Genomic DNA, 26,124 nt, shown 5'->3' on the forward strand with positions numbered 1-26,124 from the left:
ATGGTAAAATCTATCCTTTCGTTTATTAAGTTCTAAATATTTTGTAATTTTGGTCTGAGAAGAGAGGATGTGTAATATCCATCCTTCAAAATGTTTCCTTAAGAATTCTTTGGCGGTCCAGTGGTTAGGAGTCTGCGCTTTCACTGCTGAGGGCCCAGGTTTGACCCCTGATCGGGGAACTAAGATCTCACAAGCCTCATGGTGTGGCCAAAAAAAAATAAAATAAAATCCTTAAAAAAACATTTGTTTTGAAGAGTATTTATCCTCTGTTATTTCAAGGTGTGTGTGTGTCTAAAAAATAAAGCAGCTTTGTATTGTTGATTACAGATATTTCTCTCTCTCCCTGCCTGATAACACTGTCTGAGAGGAGTGTATTAAAGTCTCCAATAATGATAGTTGATTTTTCTGTTTTTCCTTACGGTTCTATATATTGCTTGAGGCTGTATCATTAGGTGCTTATCTTCTTGCTCCATCATCTTGTCCTTTTATCGGTATAAAATGACCCTCTTTATCTCTCATGTAGTTTATTAAGATTGTTGTGTATTTTGATTTATATTTGCCTAGTATAGCTTTATTTTTTTGAATTTCCAGCCTTGCTTTGTCTTTTTGTTGTAAGCATGTTTCTCATAGTCAACATATTATTGGATTTGGAAAATATATTTGGAGAATCACTGCCTTTTAATTGATGAGTTTAATCCATTTATGTATATTATGATTACCATTATGTTAGGATTTCTGTCATTTTATAATTTTTATTTAATAATGAATTTTGATACCTTTTTGTTTTCTTTCCTCCTTTCTCTTTACAAAAGCAAATGTTCTTCTGCTGTTTCTAATAATGTATATCCTGTTTTTGTGATTTATAAGCTTATTTATCTGTTGGCTTCTTAAACTCAACTATGTTTCTGTCTCCATCTCTAATAAGATAAATGTCCAATGGACTTTCATTTCCTTTTTGGCCTACCCACCCCCACTATGTTGATATTTTCTAGATTCTATGTTCTGGATCATTTTGGTTATTTTTTTTCCCTTTTCTTTTGTCCTAGAGTTTTTAGAAGACAGTGATAGACATTGAAAATCTCATATTGCTTCTTTTATTTAAATACTTGAAAACTGTCTTTTGGAAGTGTTATCATTATAGTTCTTTATGTGGCAATCCTTGGGTGTTTTTATGTCTAATATGTTTATTACACCCTCACATTTGATAGGCAGTTTGGCAGTTTGAATATACAGTTCTGTGCTCAAAATTCTTATCCTTCAATACTTTAAAAATGTTACTTCAATATTGTTCTGAATTCAGTTTTGCTGTTGAGAACTCTGATGTCACTCTGGGTCTTTTTAAAAAATATGCTCTGTTCTTTCTGTCAGGATGCTTTTTATTTTTTTCTTTGTATTTGATATTCTCAAATTTTGCAATAAGGTATCTTATGTGCAGTATTTTCTTTTTGTCTGTTTGGTACTCTGAGTCCTTTAGATTGAGGTCTTTGAAATTCTTTAATTATGAGGAATTGGTCATTATTTCTTTAAATATTTCTTCCTCTCAATATACTTCTTTTTCTGGGATCTGAATGTTGGCAATTTCACTTCTCTTTTGTGTTACAAATCTCTAAATTGCTGAATTTCTGTTGTTATTGAGTTTACTATCCTAGTTTTCTTTATGTTCTTAGAGACTGTAGGTATAAGTCCATCGGGAAGGAGGATTTTGTGTGTGTACCTGTCGTTGGGACGACTTAGAGCCTCCTTCCCTTCCTTCTTTCTTTTTTCTACTCCCTCTCCAGCTCTTGCCCACTGTATTCACCAGGTTGAACCAGGTGCTTTGGTTCAGAACCACCTATTATTCCTGTACGTAACTCTCATCCCGGGGAGGGGAGGGGGTGGCTTATCAAATCTACTTTCCAGGCAAGTGGGGAACTTGGTCACAGATTTTTGGCCTCCATTTAGTGTGGTGAGTGTCTCCCAACCCCTAGTTCCGCATGGGGAGCCTGGTTCTATCCCTGAACCATGCCTGGTGTATTGTAGGTATATTGACCTAAGGATACCACAGGATTTAAATGTCTGTTGATTCTGCTGGTTTGGATGAGTCCTGGAGCTGGTAGACTTTTGGCTTGTACTCCCGCTGACTTCTGAAACTATTTCCTTTCTGTTTCTGTTTCACAGAGATGTGAAACAAGTTTTCAAGTGCAAATTTATTTTAAAAAGTCATTTCATTGCTGTTGTTGTTGGGCATATGTGAGAGGAGATGTGGGTTTCCATTTAAAATTTCATTGCCATCTTGACTGGAAATTTCCTGATTGGCCTTTACTGTAAAAGGGTTACTGTGTTGTTATAAGTGCAGTTACTTTGTTCTGCACTTATAACAATAAATCTTTCTTTGATCCTAGTGACTAGCTGTTTGATATTTAGAAGCATCTAAGATTATTCTGACGGGAAGCATATTTCTGTGCCAGCGGAACCACAGAGAGAGTCTGCTGTTGTCTTCCATTTAACCAAATACGTAACTGCGAAGTTTGTCAGAAGTTTAACTAATTCATTAGATCTTCTTCTCTCCTCTTCTCTCTTTCTTTTCTTTCTTTCTTTTTTTTTTTTTTTTGCTTTATTCCTTTCTTTTTTTTTCCCTTTTTCTTTCTTCTCTTCTGTCCCCTTTCTCTTTCGTTCTTCTAATTCATAAGCCAGGATGTTTGAGAGAGGGGAGCATGGACCAGCCTTACGAGCGGAGACAGCCCATCTCTGACGAATAACAGAACCTCCTGTGGTTTCGGCTCATACTCAAACATTCTAGGCTGAGTAGAAAACAGCAGGTAACGGATTCAAAGGGAACCATCTCTGACGTCTCAACAGTTAGGAAGTTTATTTGAGAGAGGGACAAAGAAGAAATGAATGAAATGGGAGGGAAAACTCTAAGCCTCATTCCCTCCAACAGCAGTTCTGTTTATGTGTAATGAGCAGAAGGTGAGTGGAGAGAAGCACTTATCATCAGAACAAGAAAGTTCAACTATCTAGAGTAAAAGTTGATCAGCATATTAAAATATAGGAGATAGGGCTTCCCTGGTGGTGCAGTGGTTAAGTCTGCCTGCCCATGCAGGGGACACGGGTTCAAGCCCTCATCCGGGAAGATCCCACATGCCACAGAGCTTCTAAGCCCGTGTGCCACAACTACTGAGCCTGCGCTCTAGAGCCCACGTGCCACAACTACTGAGCCCGTGTGCCACAACTACTGAAGCCTGCGCGCCTAGAGCCCCTGCTCCTCAACAAGAGAAGCCACCACAGTGAGAAGCCTGTGCCCCGCAATGAAGAGTAGCCCCTGCTTGCCACAACTAGAGAGAAGCCTGTGCACAGCAATGAAGACCCAGTGCAGCCATAAATAAATAAATAAATAGATAGATAGATAGATAGATAAACATCCTGTGTATTGTTAACTGGTAGAATTATCAAGTTCTTTTTCCCTCTTCCTGCTCAGTTTTCTGCCAGTCATTGAAGATCGCTTTAGTCTTTCATGAAAACAAAACACATGTGCATGTACTCAGCGTCATAAAGAAATCAGACTAAATAGTGAAATCCAGTAGCTGACATGAAAGGCATGTCCTCGTGAATACTTTTTTGGTCCATTTTTTATGCAAATCTATGTCTGGGCCGGAAACCTAAATACTTGTAAGATAACACTTCTCTCTGTTTTCCATAGTAACAGCAATAACCACCACCACCACCATCAGTAAGGAGAAGGCTGCTCCTTACACTGAAGTTCCTCCAGGGTTCTCTTCCATTTCTATATCTTCTCCTTCGCCCTCTCCATCCAGTGCTATGACTTCAACTCAACCCACATGCCTCTCAATAAAATCATCCCAGACCTCTCTCCAGGGCTCTGGGGCTGTATAACCAGCTCTCCTTTGGACATCTTCCCCTCGATCTCTTACCCCCTCGAACCCAACATGTCTACAGCTGGTCTTACTATCTCCCACATGCAACTTGCTCCTTGTTTTTCATGCCCTATTTCAATGGATAATTCTACATTCACCTGGTTACCTAAAGCAAGAACTTGAGGGTCATGGTAGGTTCCTCTTTCACCCTTCACCTTCATTCACAGAGGTCTGATGACTGTAATACCTGAATATCTCTTGAATCTGTATCACTTCCGTGCTTAATCCCTGCAATAACTTCCTAATGCCTGTAGCACAAATCCAGACACCTTAGTGAGATATAAAACTCGACACCCTACCACCTTCTGCTGTGTTGGCTTTACCTGACTGTCTTCTGCACCTTTGGGTTAGAGGCTGATTCTTCACCTTTGTAACTTGGCATCTGCAATGTGCCTTAGTATATAAGTAGAACCTCAGTAAATTGAAGAAAGAGGGTGAGAGATGTTTGTGGCTTGAAAGGGGAGAGGACGATTATCAGAAGCTGCATGCAGATTTTCTAACAATACTTTGAGATTTGTAGATTTTTTTCCTTCTTAATGCCTGGAGGCATTGGCTTTTCAGTTTCATGATCTTTTCTGTGGCAGTGAGTCCACAGCCAGTATTTCCTGAAGCCTCCTGATTTGCCTGGAACTGCATTGTGTTCTCTAAGGATTACCAAGATGAGACATGGTCTCCACCCTCAAAAGATGCATAACGGAGGTGGGGAGCTAAAATCAGGTCACGAAAGCATTGACAGTGCAATGTAAACTTGACTTCTGCTTGCCTGCCGTCGTGAGAAAGGAGAACAAGCAGAAAAGGTGGTTGGCAAGAGATTATGGAGGAGGTGGGAATTAAGCTGGGGGTTGTGAGGAAGTCATTTTCTCTTCTAGATGTGGTTGTTGTATTCTAGTGAGTTTCTCATCTTGGAGTCTGTTCATAACAAAAGCCCTTCAGCACCATTTTTGTTCGCGTACTCGGATCAACCCTGTTACTTGCAAGTGATGAGTCTGGAGATGCCTGTGGAAGGGTAGCACCTAGGGAAAGAGGTTGTGTGACACTCTGGAGAAATGAAAGGTGAAAAATAACGAGGGTGTCGGACTGTAGTTCTCAAGTACAAATTAGTTTCATAGGATTTAAAATCTTTATTCCCGATATTGTCAAACATAGAATTTTTTAAAGCTTTATTATTTAACTACTAGTTAAAAATAAGTCATTTAATTTTGGTGAACTAAAATTTTAGACTATTTAACCTTTACATGCCTGATATTAGTGTTTCCTCAAATGCAATGATTCTCAAGTAGATAAGCTCATTCCTGAACAGTGAGAGAGAGAGGAATTTTGTGCACATGGAAAGCAGGCTGAGAGATCTCTTCGTTTGATCACTTTGTGTAAACCTATGCCCTTGTATCAATATTCTTTTCACTTGAGGGCTCATATTGCCACTGTTTGGCAGGAAGGAAGGGAGAAATTCTCTTCCTAGCACGTGATTTAATATGTTGAGTGACAATTTGTGCTGTGTCAGTCTGCTTAGGGACAGGATTGGAGGGGGTGGTGATGAGCTAGTGTATATGGTTGTGAGAACCTTTCAGGTATCTTTTGAAAGGAACCTTAGACCCTTGGGCTCCACTTCCCCAAAGCCGCTTCTCATTGACACGTTTCTCCTTGTAAGAGTGAGTCAGGGAATAGCTGGGCCCAGACTCTCACTTGCTGCTTTGCTGTGTCAGGCCCTGCCCCAGAGACAGGGCCTGCAGCCCAGAGAGCAGAGGGCCAGCATCCAGTCTCCTGCAGCCAGGAAGCTGCTAGCGTGTGACCCACTCTGGAGGTTATCTTGTCCTGCTGCAGAACTGGTCATATTTTGCAACTTCTAGCCAAGCCCTGAATTGGCAGCTGTCGTGCAGGTAAACGTTCAGGAGTTTACTTTAGACTCCGTGCTGGGGTTACATAGGAGACCTTCTTAGTTTTGAAGGGAGTTGTTGCCCAGGATGACTGAACGACACACAGAAGGGCCCTGGAAAGCTGGAGCTCCAGGTCTCATTTGCAGGAAAGAACTGGATGGATTGAGCTATCCAGACACAGGGGGAGAGGCAGCCTTTGTTTCAAAGTGGACTGTATCCCAGAACGAAAATAAATCCAAAGGAAATCATAGAGATTTATCAGTGGGTTTGGGTTCATTTGCCTGAAAATGAGCCCTTCTTTTTGGGGCTGAATTATTCCAGTTAGCTAAATACGTTTGTGGTGAAGGGCAGTAGAAAAAGGAACTTCACTGAAAGAGGAAGCATATGGTCTTCTGGGCTGTGTGTTTGTGAATGGAGAGAGAGCAAGGCTTTGTAGAGCGACTTTGCCCAGGGAGAAGACCTGCTCACAGAGATCACATTCACCTCTCACCCCATTGTATCTCTCTCCCTGACCGTGCACTTAGGAAAGAAAAAGCTCAGAAAACTCCCTCACCGCAATCTTCTGCACAGGATCATGCATCCCCCTTGCTGCTTCTACAAGGGATCCCTTCTTCCAGCCATCACCACCGCCTCTAATTCCTCCTTGGCCTGAATTCCGCTTTTCCAGATCTCCACTTCTAAGATTCTTTTAGCCTTAGTTGTAAGCTAGGTCAGAGTTAAGTAAGAGTTATTTTATACAGTCAATTTTCAAGATTAGTGTCTTGGGAGTGAGCTTCATCAGAGCCCAGGATTGCTCTTGTGCTCCATTATTAGCAGAATTGAAATCCATCTAAGATGGTTTTCCGAGAGCACGTTCCTCACTGTTCCTGGTGTTCATACACTCTCTATTTCTGGGACTTGGGAATGAGGAAATACGAAGGTTTAATCAGCTGGAAGCTGTTTGTGGCTGGAGTGTGACCCTCCACATTGTGTGTCATCTGCCGTGGCAGTTTGTTGAGCAACTCTTGTGACCCAGCATTTATAAAATCAAGGCCAAGCCAGTGCTGTCTTAATAGAAAGTTGCTGCCCCAGAGCAGTTACGATTTAATGGAGACTGTGACTTTGGCTGAAGGGTCCGAGCTTCAGTGCGGGCTTGTTCAGATGTGTTGATGGCAGCTGGGAGTACCATGAAAGCGAGGAGACCAGTCGAGGGACCCGGCTGCTCTTCTGAGCTCTTTTCTACCTTCTGCATTTCCCACCCAAGCCCATAATGTGTACAGGTGATACAAACGCATTTCACAAAATGGTCCTCCGTGAGTGAATAAATCATGCAGCCCATTTAAGAAATGCATTTTCGTTTGAGTTTAAAGTCATGCCCTGCAGTCACTGCAGGGGTCTGGTTCTTGCAGAACATCCTCCCTAATGTTCGCCGGGAAATGGAAGTTTCTGTGTGTCCGGGATTTAATAAATTGGGCTATTAAATTGTAATCCAAGACACCAGCTCAGAAGATAAGGTCCCTTTCAAGTTGTTGAATTTGTTATGACTGGGTGGTGATTGGCAGTGGCTTAAAGGGCCATCATGTGACTAGAAAGTGAGAGGCTGGACCCTGCAGGACTGGTGTACTGCTCTGGAGTGTTTTCGAGGTTATCACTGATTTATGACTGTGCTCCTTAGAGACCAGGAAGTCATTGTGGCCGCCATTAAGGCTTTCATCTTCTGTTTGACCTGATTTTTTTTTTTTTTCACGTTCTTTTATTTATTTATTTATGACTGTGTTGAGTCTTCGTTTCTGTGCGAGGGCTTTCTCTAGTTGCGGCAAGTGGGGACCACTCTTCATCGCGGTGCGCGGGCCTCTCACCATTGCGGCCTCTCTTGTTGCGGAGCACAGGCTCCAGATGCGCAGGCTCAGTAATTGTGGCTCACGGGCCCAGTTGCTCCGTGGCATGTGGGATCTTCCCAGACCAGGGCTTGAACCCGTGTCCCCTGCACCGGCAGGCAGATTCTCAACCACTGCGCCACCAGGGAAGCCCTGACCTGATTTTGATTATTGTTTTTTCTTGTGGAGACAACACTCCTCACTTTGTATTACCTATAATTTATTTTAAGCATCTTTGGTTAAAATTAAAAACAGAAAAAAGAGCACCAAAATCCCTAAAGACAGGGCACCAAAATATTCTCAGGCTGCATTGTAAATGTAATTTTGGATATAATTTGATTGACTAATCAAGTGATGCCATGTAGTTATTAGTGGAGGTTTTTTTTTTTTTCTCCTCTGAGTATTTGAAAGTTGATGGCTTTTTCTCCTCCCCAGGTGACCGTCCCAATCTTCCTAAGGAGGACACTCCTCCCAGCAGCCTGGACTCATTTTCCTCCCCATCTCCCATGGCTGCCGCTGCCCATGGGCCCCCTGGACCAGACAAAAACCACCTCCTTGCAGATGGGGGTACCTTTGGGGACTGGGCATCCACTGTGTAAGTAGCTGTGCTTTTCTGTTTGGTGCTGAGGGAAGGAGGGCCCTGAAATGAAAGTGGCCCTTCATTTTGAAGTTTATGTGGCAGGTCGATACTGAAGCCGTTAGATCTCAGGACCTTTGTTCTCTAATCAGTGGGGCTGCCAAAAGGAGAAGGTCCATAAAACAAGGCCTTTCTTTAATAGGGTCTCTGTGTTCCCAGTATGGAAGGGGTGGGCAGGTGCTATTTCAAACCTGTTTTAAGTTCAATTCATGGCAGTTTGGGGTTGCACGAAGGAAGTTTGTTATTGTCCTGCTCGGGATGTTTTCTCGCTAGTTATTGCAAGCCTTTAGAAAGATGCAAATGCATGCATTGTGATCAGTAGACTTTCAAGGCTTTCTATTGGATGATATCTTAGTTATATGAATTTTTGCAAGCTTTATGCTAGTGTCCTGCTCTGTTGACTCCATAGGACCCTGCATAATTGACAATTGATGGATGAAATATCTGATTTTAGTTTCTCAGTTTGGTTGAGTGCCAACCATGAGCAGATCAGCTCAGGTGTATTAGGACAAATAATACCAATACAAACAAAATACCATGGACCTGGTTTGACTACATGAGGGTTTGTCTTTCTCTGCTTCCCAAGGCTGTGGAGTAAATGCAGGTTGGTGGTGGTGTGGAGCCTCAGATTTCAAACAGATGCTCAGAGAAGGAAAAAAAAAAAAAGAACTCTGCTAATAATTACATGACATTACTTGATTAGTCAATCAAATGACATCCAAAAATACATCTATAATTCAGCCTGAGAGTATTTGGGTGTCCTGTCTTTAAAGTTAAAAAAAAAAAACGTTTTCAAAAAATCAAAGTTGCTTAAAATAAGTCATAGATAATGATGTCATTCTACCCTAGCTGGGCATTCTTGGGACTTTAAATGGAATTGGAGAGTGTTTCTCACATCAGTTGGCTTTTTATAGTTACTGCTGGATTCACATGAACTCATTATGAACTTATTAAGTACTACAAGAGGCTGGGAGAAGTTTGGTATGCTAAAATTTGAGGGTGACCTGAAGACTTTGAAAATCTAACCGAAAATCCAAGTGGAACTCAAAATATGGGTACGCATTCTCCAGATGAGATTTTTTTTCCCTCCAAAATTGTCCTATATGTATATTTAAATGCTGAAGACTGTGTATTGTGGACTTAAACCACAGAGTACTCCAACAGGCCTGTCATTTTTACTATTCTTTTTTCAAAATAAAAATACTCTTTCACTTTTGTGCTACAAGCAACAGTGACAGTGGTAACATAGGAACCAGCCTCTGCAATGCTGGGCACTCTAGCAGTGGAATTTGGGGTATGTGTGTGTGTGCGCGTGTGTGTTTTAAAGCACAAGCCAGGTCTCTAATTATTCCTGTCAGTAAGTGTCTGTCACAGTCAGTGGAGAGCATTTTAGTCGGTGCTTCTTATTCCACAGTGGTTGTGTGGAGAAGTGACATTCCAAGCCACGATGCAGGCAGTGCTCAGTTCACAGCACGTCCATGGCTGAAACTTGAAGAGCTTGATATTTTTGGTCATAAATCAGATGGGGAGTGAATCCCCCCAGCTTCCTATTCATACAAATTTTAAAATGTCATGGAAAGCACTCCAACCTTTAAGAGGCCCGAAAGGGAGGGGGCAAAATAAGTAGTTGAAACAAGTCTGGAAAGGAGATTTTTGTTATAATGCAGACTTCCTGCTACTTGAAGAGCTTGATTTTTTGTCTTCTGGGCACTGGATAAAACGCATCTCTCTCTTACATATATATAATATAATTCCTGTGTATCTTTTAAAGGACTTACTTGTAAGCATATCTCAGTGCAGATTTCTCATTAAGTGGGGGAGTGCCTCTCACACTTGAGGACAATGAGGATCCCCTGCAGGGCTTGTGAAGCCCACGGTGCTGGGCCCACACCATAGTGACGCTTACGATTGGGGAGAGCCTGAAAATGCATATTTCTAACGTTTTCCCCAATGATGTTTTGCAAATCCTGACATAGACTCCTGTCCGCCCCTCCGCGCATGGTTCTAGGCATGTGCTGATGTAAACAGCTTCTCTGAGGAGTGTAGTTAGGAGAAGTGACAGTGCTTCCTTCTCTTTTCTTTTCTTTTTTCTCCCCTCCCCTCCCCCTCCCCTCCCCTCCCCTCCCCTCCCCTCCCCCTCCCCTCCCCTCCCCTCCCCTCCCCTCCCCTCCCCTCCCCCTCCCCCTCCCCTCCCCCTCCCCTCCCCCTCCCCTCCCCCTCCCCTCCCCCTCCCCTCCCCCTCCCCTCCCCCTCCCCCTCCCCTCCCCCTCCCCTCCCCTCCCCCTCCCCTCCCCCTCCCCTCCCCTCCCCCCTCCCCTCCCCTCCCCTCCCCCCCTCCCCTCCCCCCCCTCCCCTCCCCCTCCCCCTCCCCTTCCCCTCCCCTCCCCCTCCCCTTCCCCTCCCCTCCCCTCCCCTCCCCTCCCCTCCCCTCCCCTCCCCTCCCCCTCCCCTCCCCTCCCCTCCCCCCCTCCCCTCCCCCTCCCCCTCCCCTTCCCCTCCCCTCCCCTCCCCCTCCCCCTCCCCTTCCCCTCCCCTCCCCTCCCCTCCCCCTCCCCTCCCCTCCCCCTCCCCTTCCCCTCCCCCTCCCCTCCCCTCCCCTCCCCCTCCCCTCCCCTCCCCTCCCCTCCCCATCCCTCTCCCCCTCCCCTCCCCTCCCCATCCCTCTCCCCCTCCCTTCCCCATCCCTCTCCCCCTCCCCTCCCCATCCCTCTCCCCCTCCCCTCCCTTCCCCTCCCCTCCCTTCCCCTACCTTCATCTCCCCTCCCCTCCCCTCGTCTCTCTTCCTAGGATTGTGTGTTTGTTGTCTTCAAGCAGCCCTTGGGTGCCCCCTGCAAACTTTGATTCCCTCTGCCTGAAATGTCTCCCTTCCTTTCTGCTCAAGACAATCTTGACCTGTCTTGAGGATCTAATTTAGTTTTCACTTTCAGGTAGCCTTCTCTAGGGCTCTAGTCTACTGGAGGGTTCGGAATGATCTCTTCCTCTGTCTATACCCAATACATGATGTTAGAAAATGATCCCCTTCTAGTACTAGTTAGTACTTACCTTCTATTGTTATTTGATAGTAGTATATGTGTGTGTCTATCTATGTATCTACCTCAGTGTCTCCTTCTGCCTGCCTGCTTATCTATCAATCTCATTCAGTTTGGGCTGCTATAACCAAAATACTTTGATTGAGTGGCTTATGAAGAGCAGGAATTTATTTCCCACAGTTTTGGACGTCCAAGGTCAGGGTGTCAGCCTGGCTGGGTTGAAGTAGGAAGCTGCTTCCAGTGTACAGACTGCTCACTTCTCACGTATCCTCACATGATGGAGAACAGAGAGCGGAAGCAGGCTCTCTCGTGGATCTTAGAAGGACACTAATCCCATTCATGAGGATTCACTCTCATTGCATCCTAATTTTCTCCCAAAGGCCCCACCTCCTAACACCATACCATGGGAGGAGGTAGGGTTTCAACATGCAAATTTGGGGGGGGGTCACAAACATTAGATGCATAACACTATCCAATCTTTCCCTCACTCCAAGATCGATCATAAAATTATTTTTTAATGGATTTAATTAATTAATTAATTTATGGCTGCGTTGGGTCTTTGTTGCTGCGCACAGGCTTTCTCTAGTTGCAGCAAGCGGGGGCTACTCTTTGTCGTGCGCGGGCTTCTCATTGTGGTGGCTTCTCTTGTTGTGGAGCACGGGCTCTAGGCGCATGGGCTTCAGTAGTTATGGCCTGCGGGCTCACTAGTTGTGGCACGCGGGCTTCAGTAGTTGTGGCTCGCAGGCTCTAGAGCACAGGCTCAGTAGTTGTGGTGCACGGGCTTAGTTGCTCCGCGGCATGTGGGATCTTCCCGGACCAGTGCTTGAACCCATGTCCCCTGCATTGGCAGGAGGATTCTTAACCACTGTACCACCAGGGAAGCCCTCGATCATAAAATTCTTGACGATAAAATTGGGTCTCATACTCTTTGAACTTTTTAGTGATATTGACATAGTTATTAATAAATATTTCCCATTTAAATTATTATGCATTTATAAAAATGCTTTTCTTTTGGAAGTCTCATTTCTTTCTGTGTATCATTGAATGTTTCTTAGGCAATTTAAAACTCTTTGGGAATTTCACAGAATTAATCTCACCATTTTCTCTTTATAGTGTTTTTCTTTATTTCCTTAGCATTTATAAATTTAGTTTTCATTGTGTGTGCTTTTCTTTTTGTTTCTTTTTTTTTTTAATCCATCATCTCTGCCTACCAGCTGTACAGTATTGATTATAGTAGGATCTGAGTAAATCTGATTAAGAGCCCTTTTAATAAAACCGAAGTTGCTGTGTAGTCATTAAAACTCTTCTCAGAGCCTTAAAAAGGAGGCACTGCCTGGACTGCTTGGTTTTAATCCAGAGTGGTGACTCTCTGTTCCAAAACTTACACTTGCCTTATCTTAGGTCCTGAAAAATGAAGCCCAAATGTACGTAGATCACATAGGACCCCGGTAGCTCTATTGTACAGAAATGCCATGACCCCAGCTACCAGAAAGCAAATTTATGCAGGAAAACCTACAGCAGCTGATATTCTGACATAGGCAGTGTGTAAATACAGCTGTAGCCTCTGACAGGTAGAAAACAATCCAGCAGAATTGGATTTCTTGGGTTTCTGCTGATGTTTATGACTTGTGGGTATTATTCATTGCAGTCAATCAATCTGTAGCTATTCCTTACCTGTACACTCAGGTAAGGTGATGGGTGACTTCATTGCCAGTAAAGAATTGCTAGCTCAGTCTCCTTGGAGGACATTACATCATAGGTCAAGGTATTTCAAATGTTCCAAAGTCATTTTTTCCCCAATAAAGTAGTTTTCTCTTCATTTTTAAAGGATGGAGCAGGTCCTTGATAAGTAATTCTTTTAGGTTTTCTGCCCCAAAAGAAAATCTCCTGTAAGTAGATACCAGGCGTTGTTATCTGCTTCCTCTACAGATTTCAAATGAAAAGGAGCACCTCCTGCTGCTAGCATGTGTCCATAGTCAAGATGGCAGCAACATCTTAGAATAGTTCTTCGTAGCTGGGAATGTTGGTACCCTGAGATGTAACTCAGTTTGTGCTCTGGCAGGCTGGGAGGGCAATAAATCCTTCTCTCCCACCCAGTGAGAGGCTTGGCTTGGTTTGGTTTATCCTGAATGTGAAGGTGTTCCTAACACGTCTATCCCAGATGCTGCCCTGAGCCGCTGTTGTGCATCAGAGATACATGCCTCCCCAGGCTTGGTGCTAGTTGGTTAAAGTCATTAGACGGTAAGCTCCCATGCCCATTTACAGCCTTGTGCATGTCATCTGTAGACTTTGTGTGTACTCACTGGTGACCATTTTTATTCTTGTCTATGAAATAATAACTTGCTTCCTTTAAACTGGGCAAACAGATAGAGGTTTCCCATAGACAGCTACTTGGCATTTGAGATTACTTGACTTGGTTCCATGATTGCTTTTCAGGGAGTTGATGAATTTTGCGGGGAGATAGCAAAGTACCCCTTAAACTGGCTTCGTGTCTATGACAACAAACCATGAGTGATTTGTCTGAAGTTCAGAAAAATAATCACCTTAAACAGTTTTTAACAGGTTTTGGTGAAATTGGGTGCACACTTAGAAATTATAAGGTAGCAGTCATAGGCAAACTTTGTCTTCACCTCTTCCCTTCGTCTCTCTTTCTTTCTTTTCTCTCTCTCCTCCACCCCTTCAGGGAGGGCTTCCTCAACCCTATTGCTCCTTGACTTTACTGCTCCCAACCCTGCCAGGGCAGTCAGTTCACCCTAGAAGTTGATGTCTTAAATTTTTATCTCTCTTATTATGATGATTGTTTCAAAAGAAAATAGGGAATTTATCTTTTAAAAGTTTTCTCTCTCTCTCTCTTTTTTTTGTGGGGGTGCATATCTGCTTTTTTGCTGACTTGACTAAGATGAGCACATATGGCTTTTGTAAAAAGGGGAGAAAAGTTATGTATATTTAAAAAGAGATCAGGAGACGGTGGTATTTAACCCCCAAAAGTGAATTGTCCATCATAGGCATTTCCAGCATCTTTATTGGCTAGTTAGGACATCATATCCTAATAAGGGGAGCACCTTTTCTTCTCTTCTTACCTGTAGGTGGACCCTGGTTACTTCTGTGGGTTATCTGTGGTGGGTTCCATTGACTGGCGTCTCTAGTAGAGCTGGTGCCTTCCCGTGGTGCTGGGTGCTGTGAGGAGTGGATTGGAAGCCAGTCTCCCATACCTAAGTGAGCGGCAAAGTCCCTGGTGGGTTCAGAAAGATGGAGGTCTAAGATAGCTCGTAGGGAAGTACAGGGCAGATGAGCAGGTGTAGACTGCCTTGCTGTGAGCCCCGGCAGCCTTGTGACTTCTGCCCAGAGGTTAGCCCCATCTGGACCTGTTGGGGGCTGGGGACTTAGAGGGGGCAGAAGCTTCTGCGTCAGCAGTGGCTGGTGGTGAGAGGCTGCAGAGAAGGCTTGATGCGGTAGATCCTCTCTTGCATTTCTCAGAATCAAAGACTGTGGAGCATTAACTCTCGGGGGCCACAGACTTTGTTGTAGCTGCTTTATAACTATTTCATGTTGATCCTCACATCAGACCCAGTGAGGTAGAAGTATGTTCATTTTTCAAGATAGAGAAATGGAGGCACAAAGAAGATCAGAAATTTGCCCCAAGCCACATGACTAGTAAGGGGCAGAGAAGGGTTATGACCCTGATCTGTCTGCCCTCGTGATCTGTGGTTCCCTTGGACTTGTGTTACTGTCGGTATGGAAAGTCTGGTGGCATATGGGAAAGTTGTTCAATTGTAGTTTTCCCCCGATTCTGAGACCCAGTGAGCTAACACTGGCTGTCAGCTGGCCGCTGCCCCTGTTTTGAAGAGGGAGTGCTGACCCTGTGTTAAGACACGTTGCTGTGGTTTATAGTTACCTATGGGGAATAAACCCTTGAATCTGAATGGCGGCACAGTCACCATCCAACACCTTTGGCTGAGATTTGTGGAGGAGGGCATCCTCCCCTGCAGCAGAGCTGGGAGACTTGGAAATTTGATATTTTGCAACAGAGCCGCATCCGTAATCTTTTTATGAGTAACATGATATCGGGTAAAGCTCTTGAAGCTAATCTCGGGGCCCACGTGCTTGGCCATCGACCATCAGTCTGTTCACACGCATTGGGGTGGTGGTGGTGGTGGTGGATAACTTTTGTCCTGTATATCTTCTTGAATCTTCTCTCCAACTCAGTATAGTAATTACTCCATCACGATTGACCGCCTGGCGTCCTCACAGCCTTCCATACACGTCCCTTGTGTCTTGCTAGGGTATTTTTGGTATTTGTATTGTGTACTTGGCACTTGCATGTGGCCTAATTCACCTCTTCCTTTGCTGTGCTCTAACTACAGGTTCTGAAATTCAGAGATTTTATTTTCAAGCCAAATAGTTGGTCATTCATCTAACTTTAAAGCCCCGTAAAGAAAAGTTGACTTTCCAAATTAAAGACACTCGTCTAAATTTTTGTAGTAGCTGCTCTACTGCTTAAGATTCAAACAAACAACAAAAAAATTAAGTCTTCTCATTAGTCTTGTTTTGTTTTTGCTTTCCTTTTTTGTTTCATTGGTTTTTGCTATTGTAATGTATCATTTGCTGTGCATGGATTGGTTGGCTGGGTCTCAACATTGAAATGCAGGCAGGGGCCTCGTGAGCTTTCTGTGAGTTGGAAGACCGTGGTGTAGACTGATAAAGCACTGATTTTAGAGTCAAACAAGCCTGGCTTTGCATTCTTCGCCTGCCACTTAAAACCTTGGAGGCCTTATATAAATTACTTCAGCAAACCAAGGCTTAGCAAGATTATCTGCAAAGGGGGAGTGACAGCACCCACCCCTCTGGATTGTTGTGAGGTTTCAAGGTACCACATGTAATAAAACCCAGTCACAGCTCCCCTGGGAGCCCTAGGTGGCCACCTGCTTGTATTTTCCTTTCCTCCGAGAACTTAATTTAATATTCTTAGTTGAACTTGACCCAACTTCCTGGTTCATCAGTTATGTAATCTCCCCACTAAATGGCTTAGGGAAAATAGGCTCACTAGTCCTGGAGAAGCCTTTAGTGTTGACCTGAAGTTGCATTGTTTCCAGCATTTACAGTAGTTACGCCAGGAGAACCTGGGGCTCCTGTCCTCACCTCGCTGTGTAGATACCTCCTCTGTAGAAGCTTCTGAGACTAGGGCCCTTGGGAAGCTCATGACCAAGGCATAGGGTTCCCAGTGGGACCCAGCCAGCTCTCTAAACTGTTCTGGGCAGTATGGGAGGCTCACCCATCACGACAGGTAACCCATAAAACAGCTTGGTAAGTAACCAGAGGATTTTCTTAGCGGAGTAGTGCTGTACCCCTTTTGAGCTGTGCTTGGGAGCCCCTGTTTTATATGTTCCACCCTCACGTTGGCTGTTGGCTGTCTTCCACATACGAATTGAGCTTGTGGAAATACTCCCGTCAGTTTCCCTGCGGGACCACAATGCTGAGACCTCTCTACAGCCCCGTAATTCTCTGAAACGCAGCTGCAGCTCCTTTTCTGTTCAGCTAGCAAGCTGAAGTTCAAGCCTTGTCCCTGATTCCACAGTGATCATCTGGAAGGAAGAGAAATGCAATTCAAGGAACACTTTGAGTGAAAGATCAGTCAGAGGTGTAACTCTCAGTCCTTTCATAGCAAACCCTGAAAACATGATCAGCCTGGGAGTGAACTTCGTAAGATATGGGCTGACTAGGTAGTGGTGTCCTTTCTTGTCAAGGAGGGAAACCCCCCAGCAGACCCAGCATCCTGGGCGGTGAGGACTGAGTGTTCAGTGTGGTTGTATTCAACCTCAAAAGGTTCTGTCTTATCTGTGTTCAAGAGATTTCCTTCCGTGCCTTTCCTCCTCTCCCTGCCCACCTCCCTCCTTTTTCTCAAGGGGGACCAAGTTCTTGCTTTTACGTGCTGGCTTGATCTGTTGGCTTTCTGCCTCCTGCGTGGGAGGTGATCTTGAGCAATTAGTCAGGAGAGCTGCTGCTGCAGGAAAGCGCTGGGTGCTTGCAGATCGGCTTTTGGCACACACAGGAGTCTCAATGCCACAAAGCCAGTGAAGATGGAGGAAGGCGAGTGGGCTTCTCGAGCCCAGGGGCGTTTACCATCATTATCTTCACCTCTTCCAACTCTCCACTACGAAATGGATTCGCATCTGGTCCATCTCATCCAGGGGTGAGCAGGCTGTGACCCACCACTGCCTGTTTTTTTTTAATAAATAAAGTTTTATTGGAACACAGCCACCCAGTCATTTACATTGTGTCTGTGACTGCTTTCGTGCTGCTATGATGGCAGGGTTAAGTAGTTGCAAGACCTACAGCCTGCAGACCCTGAAGTATTTATCGTCTGGTCTTTTGCAGAAAAAGTTTGCTGACCTCGATCTAATCTATAAACAAAACTGATCTTTTTGGAAAAGCCCACACTCCTTAAAAACCAGTTTCAACAGTTGTGGTTAATTGCCATGTTTTAGATGGGCAGTCCAAGTGATTTTTAAACGTAACCCTTAGGAATCTTTTCATGTCATTGAACTAACCAAAAGTTTTCCATATGGCTTTTGGATGCCTTCAAGTGTGTGATCATAATTTCAAAAGGCTTTTTAGCGCTTCAGTGATTGAAAAATTTATTTGGGGTTATTCTTTTTACAAGCTGTTGTTAAAAAGAAATTTCTTTTATTTTGAAATCGTTTTAGATTTACAGAAAATTTACGAAGATAGTATAGAGAGTTCCCATAGACCCTTCGCCCGGCTTCTACTACTAACGTCTTACACCGAACCATGGTACTTAGGTTAAAACCAGGAAATTCACATTGGTACGATACTATTACATACAGACTTTATTTCTGTTTCACTAATTGTTTCACTCATGTCCTTTTGTTCCAGGATTCAGTCCTGGATCATATGTAGTCATACTGCACTTAGCAACTTTTTTCCCCCAATGGTGACATTTACTTAATATTTATAGTTTTTTCCCTTTGACAGAGTTCGTTGTCTTTTGGTAAAGAAGATGATTCACTGGTGAAGATGTAAGCCTGGAAAGCAGAGGTGATATACCTAATGCTCACAAGAAGGGCTTCACCTGTTGAGTGCTCACTGTTCTCCAGTCACTGCTGGGTGCTTTATACCTGTCATCTTATTTACATCTTACTGCCACCCAGCCTGTTCACACTTACTTTCATTTTCGCTAAGGAAGCTGAGACCAGGGAGATTGTTACTCTCCCAGGTTTCAGTCGCGGCTGACCCCCCAGCCAAGGCTGATAATGCCAGCTCTGCCCCAGCCTCTGAGAGTGAGAAGTGTCCTCCCCTCCTGCCTCCTTTTTTTTTTAAACAAGAAAAGGAACAAGCTGAGGGAGATTAGGAAACTGCACATGGGCACACAGCCAGGGCTGTCTTTGGAACCCAGGGTCTCTGTAGAGTGGCGGCGTTTCATGCAATTGTAATAGGTGTGATTACAGTCCTTCAGTCGCCCTGCCTGTGAGCATCTGACTCAGTGGTCCTGCCCCCTGAGTACCTCTGCCTCTCATCTCTCTCCATTCAGCTCCTTGTGTTCCACTCCAGCCGCTCGCTCGGAGGGACTTGAGGCTGTGAGCTCCGTGCAGTCTTGTCCAAACGGGGCTTTGACCTGACATTGACCTTGAGTAAGTCACCGTCACCTTTCTGCTGTCGGCTTCTCATGTGTCACGTGGAACGGTAGCATAGCCGGGAATGAGTGAATGAACACGTGCCAGTTGTGCCTGGCTCAGCACCGACTGTGCCAGGGTGTAGGGAGGGCGTGATGATACTGACGATGGCGCCCTCGGCTCGGGGCGGAAAGCCTCCCTGGATGCCCACGTGGCAGCTGCTCCCTCCTCTGTTCTCCTGCGGGACCCTGGCCACCTCTCTATTACGTGGTGCTCGTCACACTGCGTCATGATCATCAATCTGTCATTCTCTTCTCACCTGACTGGGTGCTCATGGAAAACAGCTGTTATAGTTCCCTGGGTGTCCCCAGGGCAGGCATGGGGCCTGACAGGTAGTTCTCAGACCAAGAGTGATGAGTGAACAGGGTCCAGTGCGAACCCCCCCTAATGATCAGTGATGTCCTCCCGGCCCAGTGCCGTGGATTATGGCCACTTGTCACAGGGGCGTGCTTCTCTCCACTTCTGTGCCCCTCAGTGTGCTCACTTGGAACCAACAGCGTGCTGGCTTGGGAATTCCCCCTCTCTGGCACTTAAAGAAGAATGGTGGCATTTATTTGAACAGAGATTTCCCATAATGTACAGATAGACAATATTTCCTTCTGTCTTTATTAACATTTTCAAACACTTTTGCCCAGGACAGCTGTTCTAGACTTATGCTGTACGTTGTTGCCCAGCCTGGAATGAAAGATCATTTCACTAATGTGTTAGCTTCTGCTCGGAGACCTTGCAAATGAGGTTTTAAAATCTTTCCTTCCGGTGCAAACTTCTGATTTGATGCCGACATCATAAAAGCCATCGTCAAATATCTTGGTATTTGGGGGATTTAATCATTTCAGAGAAGCAGTCATTTCTTTTCTTGATATGTATCCTCCCTCGAATGCTAAATTACGTTCTGTGCTCCCAGAGCCTGGAAGCGGGCGCTTGTATTCCAGCACTGCCCAGAGCCTGACCTGCCTATGCTTTGCAAGAAATGTTTGTTAGAGGCAGACGTTCTCTGGTGACTGGTGCAGCTGTTGTCGAATTTTAACAGTTAAGGCCCTAAGTCCCCTCCCCCATTTCTGAAATGTTTGTGCTTTTCTGCTGCCAAAAAGTTTTTTTAATATGCATGGCGCGTGGAGTCTGGTATTGGAGACGATCGGGTCACAGTTTGAATCCCAAGCAGCATATACCTCTGATTTGTTACATTTTCAGAAAAATGAACTCTGTAAAGTGTACACATACACAGAAACGGTCATAATTTCATGTTATTGAGGGTTTATTCCTCCCCATCGTGAAAGCTACAGGGTCTTTCCCTCACGTGCAGACCTGTTTTGCCAGGGCAAGAGTGCTGATTCTTGTTACTGGAGAGAATTCGCTCATCATCTTCACAAATGTGTGTTCCACTCCCCAGCCCCTCCACCTGCCCCGCCCCCAGGCAGGAGACTTCCCATTGCCTTAGGAATACCAGGTAGCATTCCAATGTCAGAAAGTTTTCGAGGATGAGTTTTTGAGTTAGCAGGAGGAAATCTCTGTGTTTTTAGTGAAACCCTCTTGTTTCCATTTCTTCCTTTTCTTTGAGAAGGAAACATTTCTCCTCAAAGGGACGTTGGCTCTTTTGCCCCGAAGACAGAGAGGAGTCATGATGCTTTCAGTTTAGTGTGTGAAATTGGGAAGAGAGCAGAGAAACATATTCATATTTCTCTGTAATTTATTTCTGTTTTGGTAAATGTGGTTTCTGAGCTTTTCAGGAAGAGTAGACTTCTGCCTGCATTTTTGCAAACCACAGCTTGGCTTTCAGGAAACACGGCACTTTAGGTGCTTTTTTATAATTGCTCAGCAGCTCATTACTCAATAAAATCGGTGGTTTGTGATCATGCCAGTCTTGCTCATCAAAAATCCATAGTTAAAGGGGCAGGAGGGAGAAGGAATTAAATAGGTTTTTTTTTTTTTTTAAATGCTTAAATTTGGGAAGTGGTAGGAGAGAACACTTGAAATATTCCATTGTGTTCTAGCAGGTAATGGGCTTTTTAATTCTTAGATCACCTACCAGTTTTGATCTTTAACCCAAAGACTTTCTTAGCCAGGGTTCTCCTCTGAAGCACAGAATACAAAAAATGACCTGAGTATTTTCTCAGTGCTCCCAAGCATGCTGTCAGGAACTGTGACGTGTGAAATTTGACTCTGCTTTGCAGGGTCCCGCATTGGCCTGCCATGATTCCAAGGATGCTGGCAGAAGACGTTGGGCTCCTGGTCAGAGTCAAAGGACTGTACTAATCACAGCCATAGCAGTCCTCAGAGTATTAATCCGAGTCCCAGTTTCCACAGGGTGATGCCCCGTGGCCCAGATAACACCTGCCTGTGGAGTGTTAGCAAGAGAGAAACCCAGAGCTCAGGAAAACCAGATCTTTTATGACGGACAGTAAAGCCTGCTCTTCGCTCCAGGGGAAGACACAACTTTATCTTACAAGGCTCTGTGCTCTAAAAACATCCTTGAAAAGATAATCCAGCCTCTGCTCACTAGAAGTGCAGAAACACCAGAGACCCGTATTGAATTGTCTTCCAACACATGGGTAGCTAGAACAGTTCTAGACGTGCAGGAGAGGTGTTAATTCATTATGTACATGGATGCCTAAGGGCGCCTTCTCTCGGGAGGCCCAGGCTGAGAAAAACTGCTAGACCTTTGCTCTGGGCTGCCGTTTCCCGAATGCCTGGGGTTCCTCTAAAATGTTTTAAGTCAAAGAAGAGAAAGACAATGTCAGAAGTTCTCCTTTAAAAGGAATACTTTACTGCTTTTTGAGAAAATTATAAGTATTATCTTTTAAAGAATTAGATAGTTAAAAAATATTTTTTGATCCTTATTACCAAAAAACAAAATAAAACCCAAATTCTGGAAAGTAGGAGATGGTTTATATAAAGAAACTCATGTTTACAATTTCTTGCCTTCCAAAAAAAAAAAAATGTTGGCAGGTTGCTTTTGGAGACACCTGTGAAACATCGTCTGGCCTCTGCTGGCTGAGGCGAGAATTCAGGTCTTAGGTCTTGAGTATATTTAACCGCTTCCTGCCTCATCCCCACTCCTTCCCAGCGAAGAAGCCCATGGAAAGTTTCTTGTATCCTCATGGCTACTTGGCTCCGTTTCCCGAACTTTGTTTTGCTGGGCAGGTCTCCTCTTTCACAGGACTTAGTTTTCCACGTGACTTATGATACCTCCTCCCCATAGTAGAGGTGAATATGAATAGTCCGGTCTGCAAAGTTCATGCCCACAGAGAAGTCCTGAGCGGGGGCTTTCTGAGATACTGTGGGGAAACCCAGGGACTCAAATACAGAAATCTAGGTCTAAGTGGGAAGCCTGAAAAGACTCTCTTGGTGAACCAGTGAGTGTGGGATCACATAGCACATCTGTGTGTTGACAGAAAACAGAAAAATCACAGAGAACAAGCCAAGAAGCAAAAAAGGCTCATGTTGCGAGCTTGACTCTGGACAAGGATGGGTGACTCTGAGTTCCTGTTTTGGGAAGGGTGGAGAAAGCCGAGCTAAGGATAGGCCCTTACCTTCTGCACCTGCTACTGCAACAATTCTTTCACTTGCCAGAAGGGGTATTTTCCCTTTACAAAAAAACAAAACAAAACATTTCTTTTTAAAAGAAAAATGTGAGGCTGAAGTAGATAATAGCTGTAAAATTTATGACCTTTACTTTTAAAGAGCCTTATAAATACACACACTGTTACCTTATCTTCATCCCGTAGCTGTCCTCCCTCTCAGCAGATAGATGGCCATCGTTTCATCACTTCATTATTTACAACCAGGAAGAGTTGGTTCGGGTGGGGTAACACACCTCACCCTCCATCGCCACCAGCACCCACAAGCGCCTTGAGTAATTGCTGGGAGATAAAATGGCAGTTGTTTGGCTAACTGTGGTCTTAAATTCTCTGTCAGAGCTTCACTCACGCCATCCTCTCCCTTCCTGATGAGTAAGAACCCATTAAAGTTTCATTTTCTGCTGAAGAATGGAGTGACTTTTGCTGTTGGTGATACAGATCACCTTGAGATTTATAGGTTTCTTTGCTTGGTTTGAAGTAGGTTTTATGACTTCCAAATGAATGGCTGGATAGGGGGATTGTAAATAAGTTGTTCAAAGAATAATGTTTTTAACATGTTCCTCCTCCCCCCCCTTTTCTGATCAGAGTAAAGGCAACCTTCTGTGTACTAAATATCCAGTCAGTAATGCAATATTTCATGGGCCTGGTGTATACTGTTCAGTTGTAGTGTTAGCACACGTGAACTGGCTGCTCAGATGTGGCTTGAAGTCTTCCTGTGCCAAGCCCTCTGCCCGGCTTTGTGAGTCTACACAAAGAGTTACCCACCTGCTGTCAACCCAGAGGCGAGAGAGATGTCTGAAACCAACACAGAACAACTCATGCTGATGGGCCCTCCCATTTATTGGTGTGATGGGCCTTCAGAGAAGGTCTGTGACTTAGAGAGTCCAGAGGAGAAGAACTGGGGGAGGCAGCTCGAGCTGAGCCCGGGGGGAGGGGACAGACTGGAGCCAGCAGAGGAGCGCAAGAGCCTGAGGGGGGGAGGAGGGGAAGTCATGGGAGCAGAGCTGTGGGCTAAGAAGCCAGGCTGCCAGGGCAGGTGGGGGAGCACACCTGTTCCTGGGGAGGCACACGGGGTGGCCTGGGTCTTACCCAGGTGGCTGAATGTGGCTGATGGAACTGGCCGAATGGGAGGCCTGGGGCCAGGGGCTTGGCTAGGAGTCCTCCGCCGTGACACCGGCATCAGCAGTGAGAATGGGATCGTCTCCTGTTCACGACGAGAGCACAGAGAAAGGAACAGCCTGGGAGCTTTTTGCAGTAAAAATGGACAGGACGTGGTGTTCTGCTTTAGAAGAAGAATCAAAGATAATGCTCAGTAATATGGAAGGACACGGAAGCTGCTCGTAGAAACTGGTTTTAGCCAAAGAGGGTGAATTGGAGGGGAGGGGCATCTGGGTATAGCAGCATTGAATACATGTGTTGAAAATGTACTTGAGTAAAACGAGCAGCTTTCAGCCCTGTGCTTTTAAAGCAAGCTTCGTAGACCATAGTCACAAGCCTCCAGTTTTGAGATCATTGAAGAATAGTTTATTCAGATCAACACGTATTTATCGAACCCTCCACGTTTAGAGGCCCCTCCATGAGTCTGTTTACTGACCTTTTTACATTAACTTATTTTCAAAATTGGCAACTATTAGGGAATGTTAAGGTCACCAAAGATTTACTGTTCATTGCTTTCTCCCTTAAATGCTAGTCTTTGGTCCACTCTAGAGGAATCTTGATTCCCAGTGGCATTCTGTTCTGAGTTGCCACGTGTATATGACCAGATGAAAGAGCTTTATTTATTTATTTATTTTTTTATTGGAGTGTAGTTGCTTTACAACATTGTGTTAGTTTATACTGTACAGCAAAGTGAATCAGCTATATGTATACGTATATCCCCTCTTTTTTGGATTTCCTTCTCATTTAGGTCACCACAGAGCAATGAGTTGAGTTCTCTGTGCTATACAGTAGGTTCTCATTAGTTATCTATTTTATGCATAGTATCAATGGTGTATATATGTCAGTCCCAGTCTCCCAATTCATCCCATCCCCGCTGGGTATCCATACCTTTCTTCTGTATGTCTGTGTCTCTGTTTCTGCTTTGTAAATAAGATCGTCTATACCAATTTTTTCAGATTCCACATATATGCCTTAATATACGATATTTGTTTTTCTCTTTCTGACTTACCTCACTCTGTATGACAGTCTCTAGGTCCATCCACGTCTCTACAAATGACCCAATTTCGTTCCTTTTTATGGCTGGGTAATATTCCATTGTATATATGTACCACATCTTTATCCATTCCTCTGTTGATGGGCATTTATGTTGCTTCCATGTTCTGGCTGTTGTAAATAGTGCTGCAGTGAACATTGGGGTGCATGTGTCTTTTTGAATTATGGTTTTCTCTGGGTATATGCCCAGTAGTGGGATTGCTGGGTCATATGGTAGTTCTATTTTTAGTTTTCTAAGGAATCTCCGTACTGTTCTCTGTAATGGCTGTACCAATTTAGACATTAAAAGGCCACTGTTGAATATTTAGAGCTATAGGTCATGGGCTTGACTGTAGATTCTTTTGACTTTCCTTATAAGCAGAAAACATGAATATCTCAAAAGTCCAAGCAACTAGTTTTGGCCGTTGGATTCTGGTGTTGTAATTAGTGCACCAGTATGGTGCTAGGTTGGACAAGACTAGATCTTCTCCACAAACCTGAAGAAGTACGGTGAGGCATCTCTAGTTTTGGGGTGTGGCTCTTGGGGCTACAAACCTGGGAGGAGGTGGAGAGGACTCTATCCCTTTGTCATGAGGAGAGAGAAAGGAACTATCATCCTGGCCATTGAGGAATGGGGTGTCGTGTATTTGGTGTTCCGTGGCCTTTATACTATTAATCCTGTTCTTCAAACTTCCACGCTTAGCCCAAGCCAGGCCCGATCATCCACGGTTCAGTGGCTTAACCCTCAGGCAGCAACCACACCGAGCTGCAACACAGCGGTTACACCTCCTTCACCCAAGCTGGCGTCTTTCCCCCTCTCTCTTCCTGCCACCGTAGCGGACAAGCCACCTGAAAGGTATGTGGTTTGGAGCGTGATGTAGAATGTGAGGGCGGCACACACAGGGGCCTGATCAACCTGAGCACGTTCTTGTGCTCCCCACGTGGAAACAGCTGCCGGTCTCCTGGACTTTGTGGACAACATTTACAACCTTGCCTTAGACTTAAAGGTTCAAGAACAAGTACATTCTTAGAGATTTGCCTTACGTGAGACCTGCTTGAACCTACTGTCTTTGGTGCTGGTTGTGCATTTATGAAACCACGTATTTTGGAAGAACTTTTTATACATGAATAGAAAGCACATGGTTTGTTTTACAGGAAGGTAAACGGGGCACTGGGAACCGTAATTAACACAGCTCTTTAATGGGCCAGTGGTGCAGAGGCCAGAGGTGCTGACCTTTAGCACAGCCCTTCCTCCGGGACAGCAGGCTGAGGCTCTTCTCCCCATCAGTGGCTTCCCCTGCTCTGGGGAGGTGGGATGCTTCCTTCTGCCTCGGTGTGCATCTGGCTGACAGCCT

At 44.7% G+C, this 26,124-nt stretch overlaps 1 protein-coding gene across 2 annotated transcripts in view; it reads left to right on the plus strand.

The window, feature by feature from the left end:
• Positions 1-26,124, plus strand: part of ARHGAP10 (Rho GTPase activating protein 10) — a 326,787-nt gene that overhangs the window by 292,193 nt on the left and 8,470 nt on the right. Inside the window, exons 20-21 of one of the 2 annotated variants that reach the window (XM_068542594.1) lie at positions 8,080-8,239; positions 25,473-25,625. In XM_068542594.1, coding sequence (XP_068398695.1) covers positions 8,080-8,239; positions 25,473-25,625 — 313 coding nt within the window. The remainder of the gene's footprint in view (positions 1-8,079; positions 8,240-25,472; positions 25,626-26,124) is intronic. The other variant, XM_068542595.1, reaches the window with a different exon arrangement.

This window comes from Eschrichtius robustus, chromosome 4, assembly GCF_028021215.1.
Source record: "Eschrichtius robustus isolate mEscRob2 chromosome 4, mEscRob2.pri, whole genome shotgun sequence".
Taxonomy (NCBI): domain Eukaryota; kingdom Metazoa; phylum Chordata; class Mammalia; order Artiodactyla; family Eschrichtiidae; genus Eschrichtius; species Eschrichtius robustus.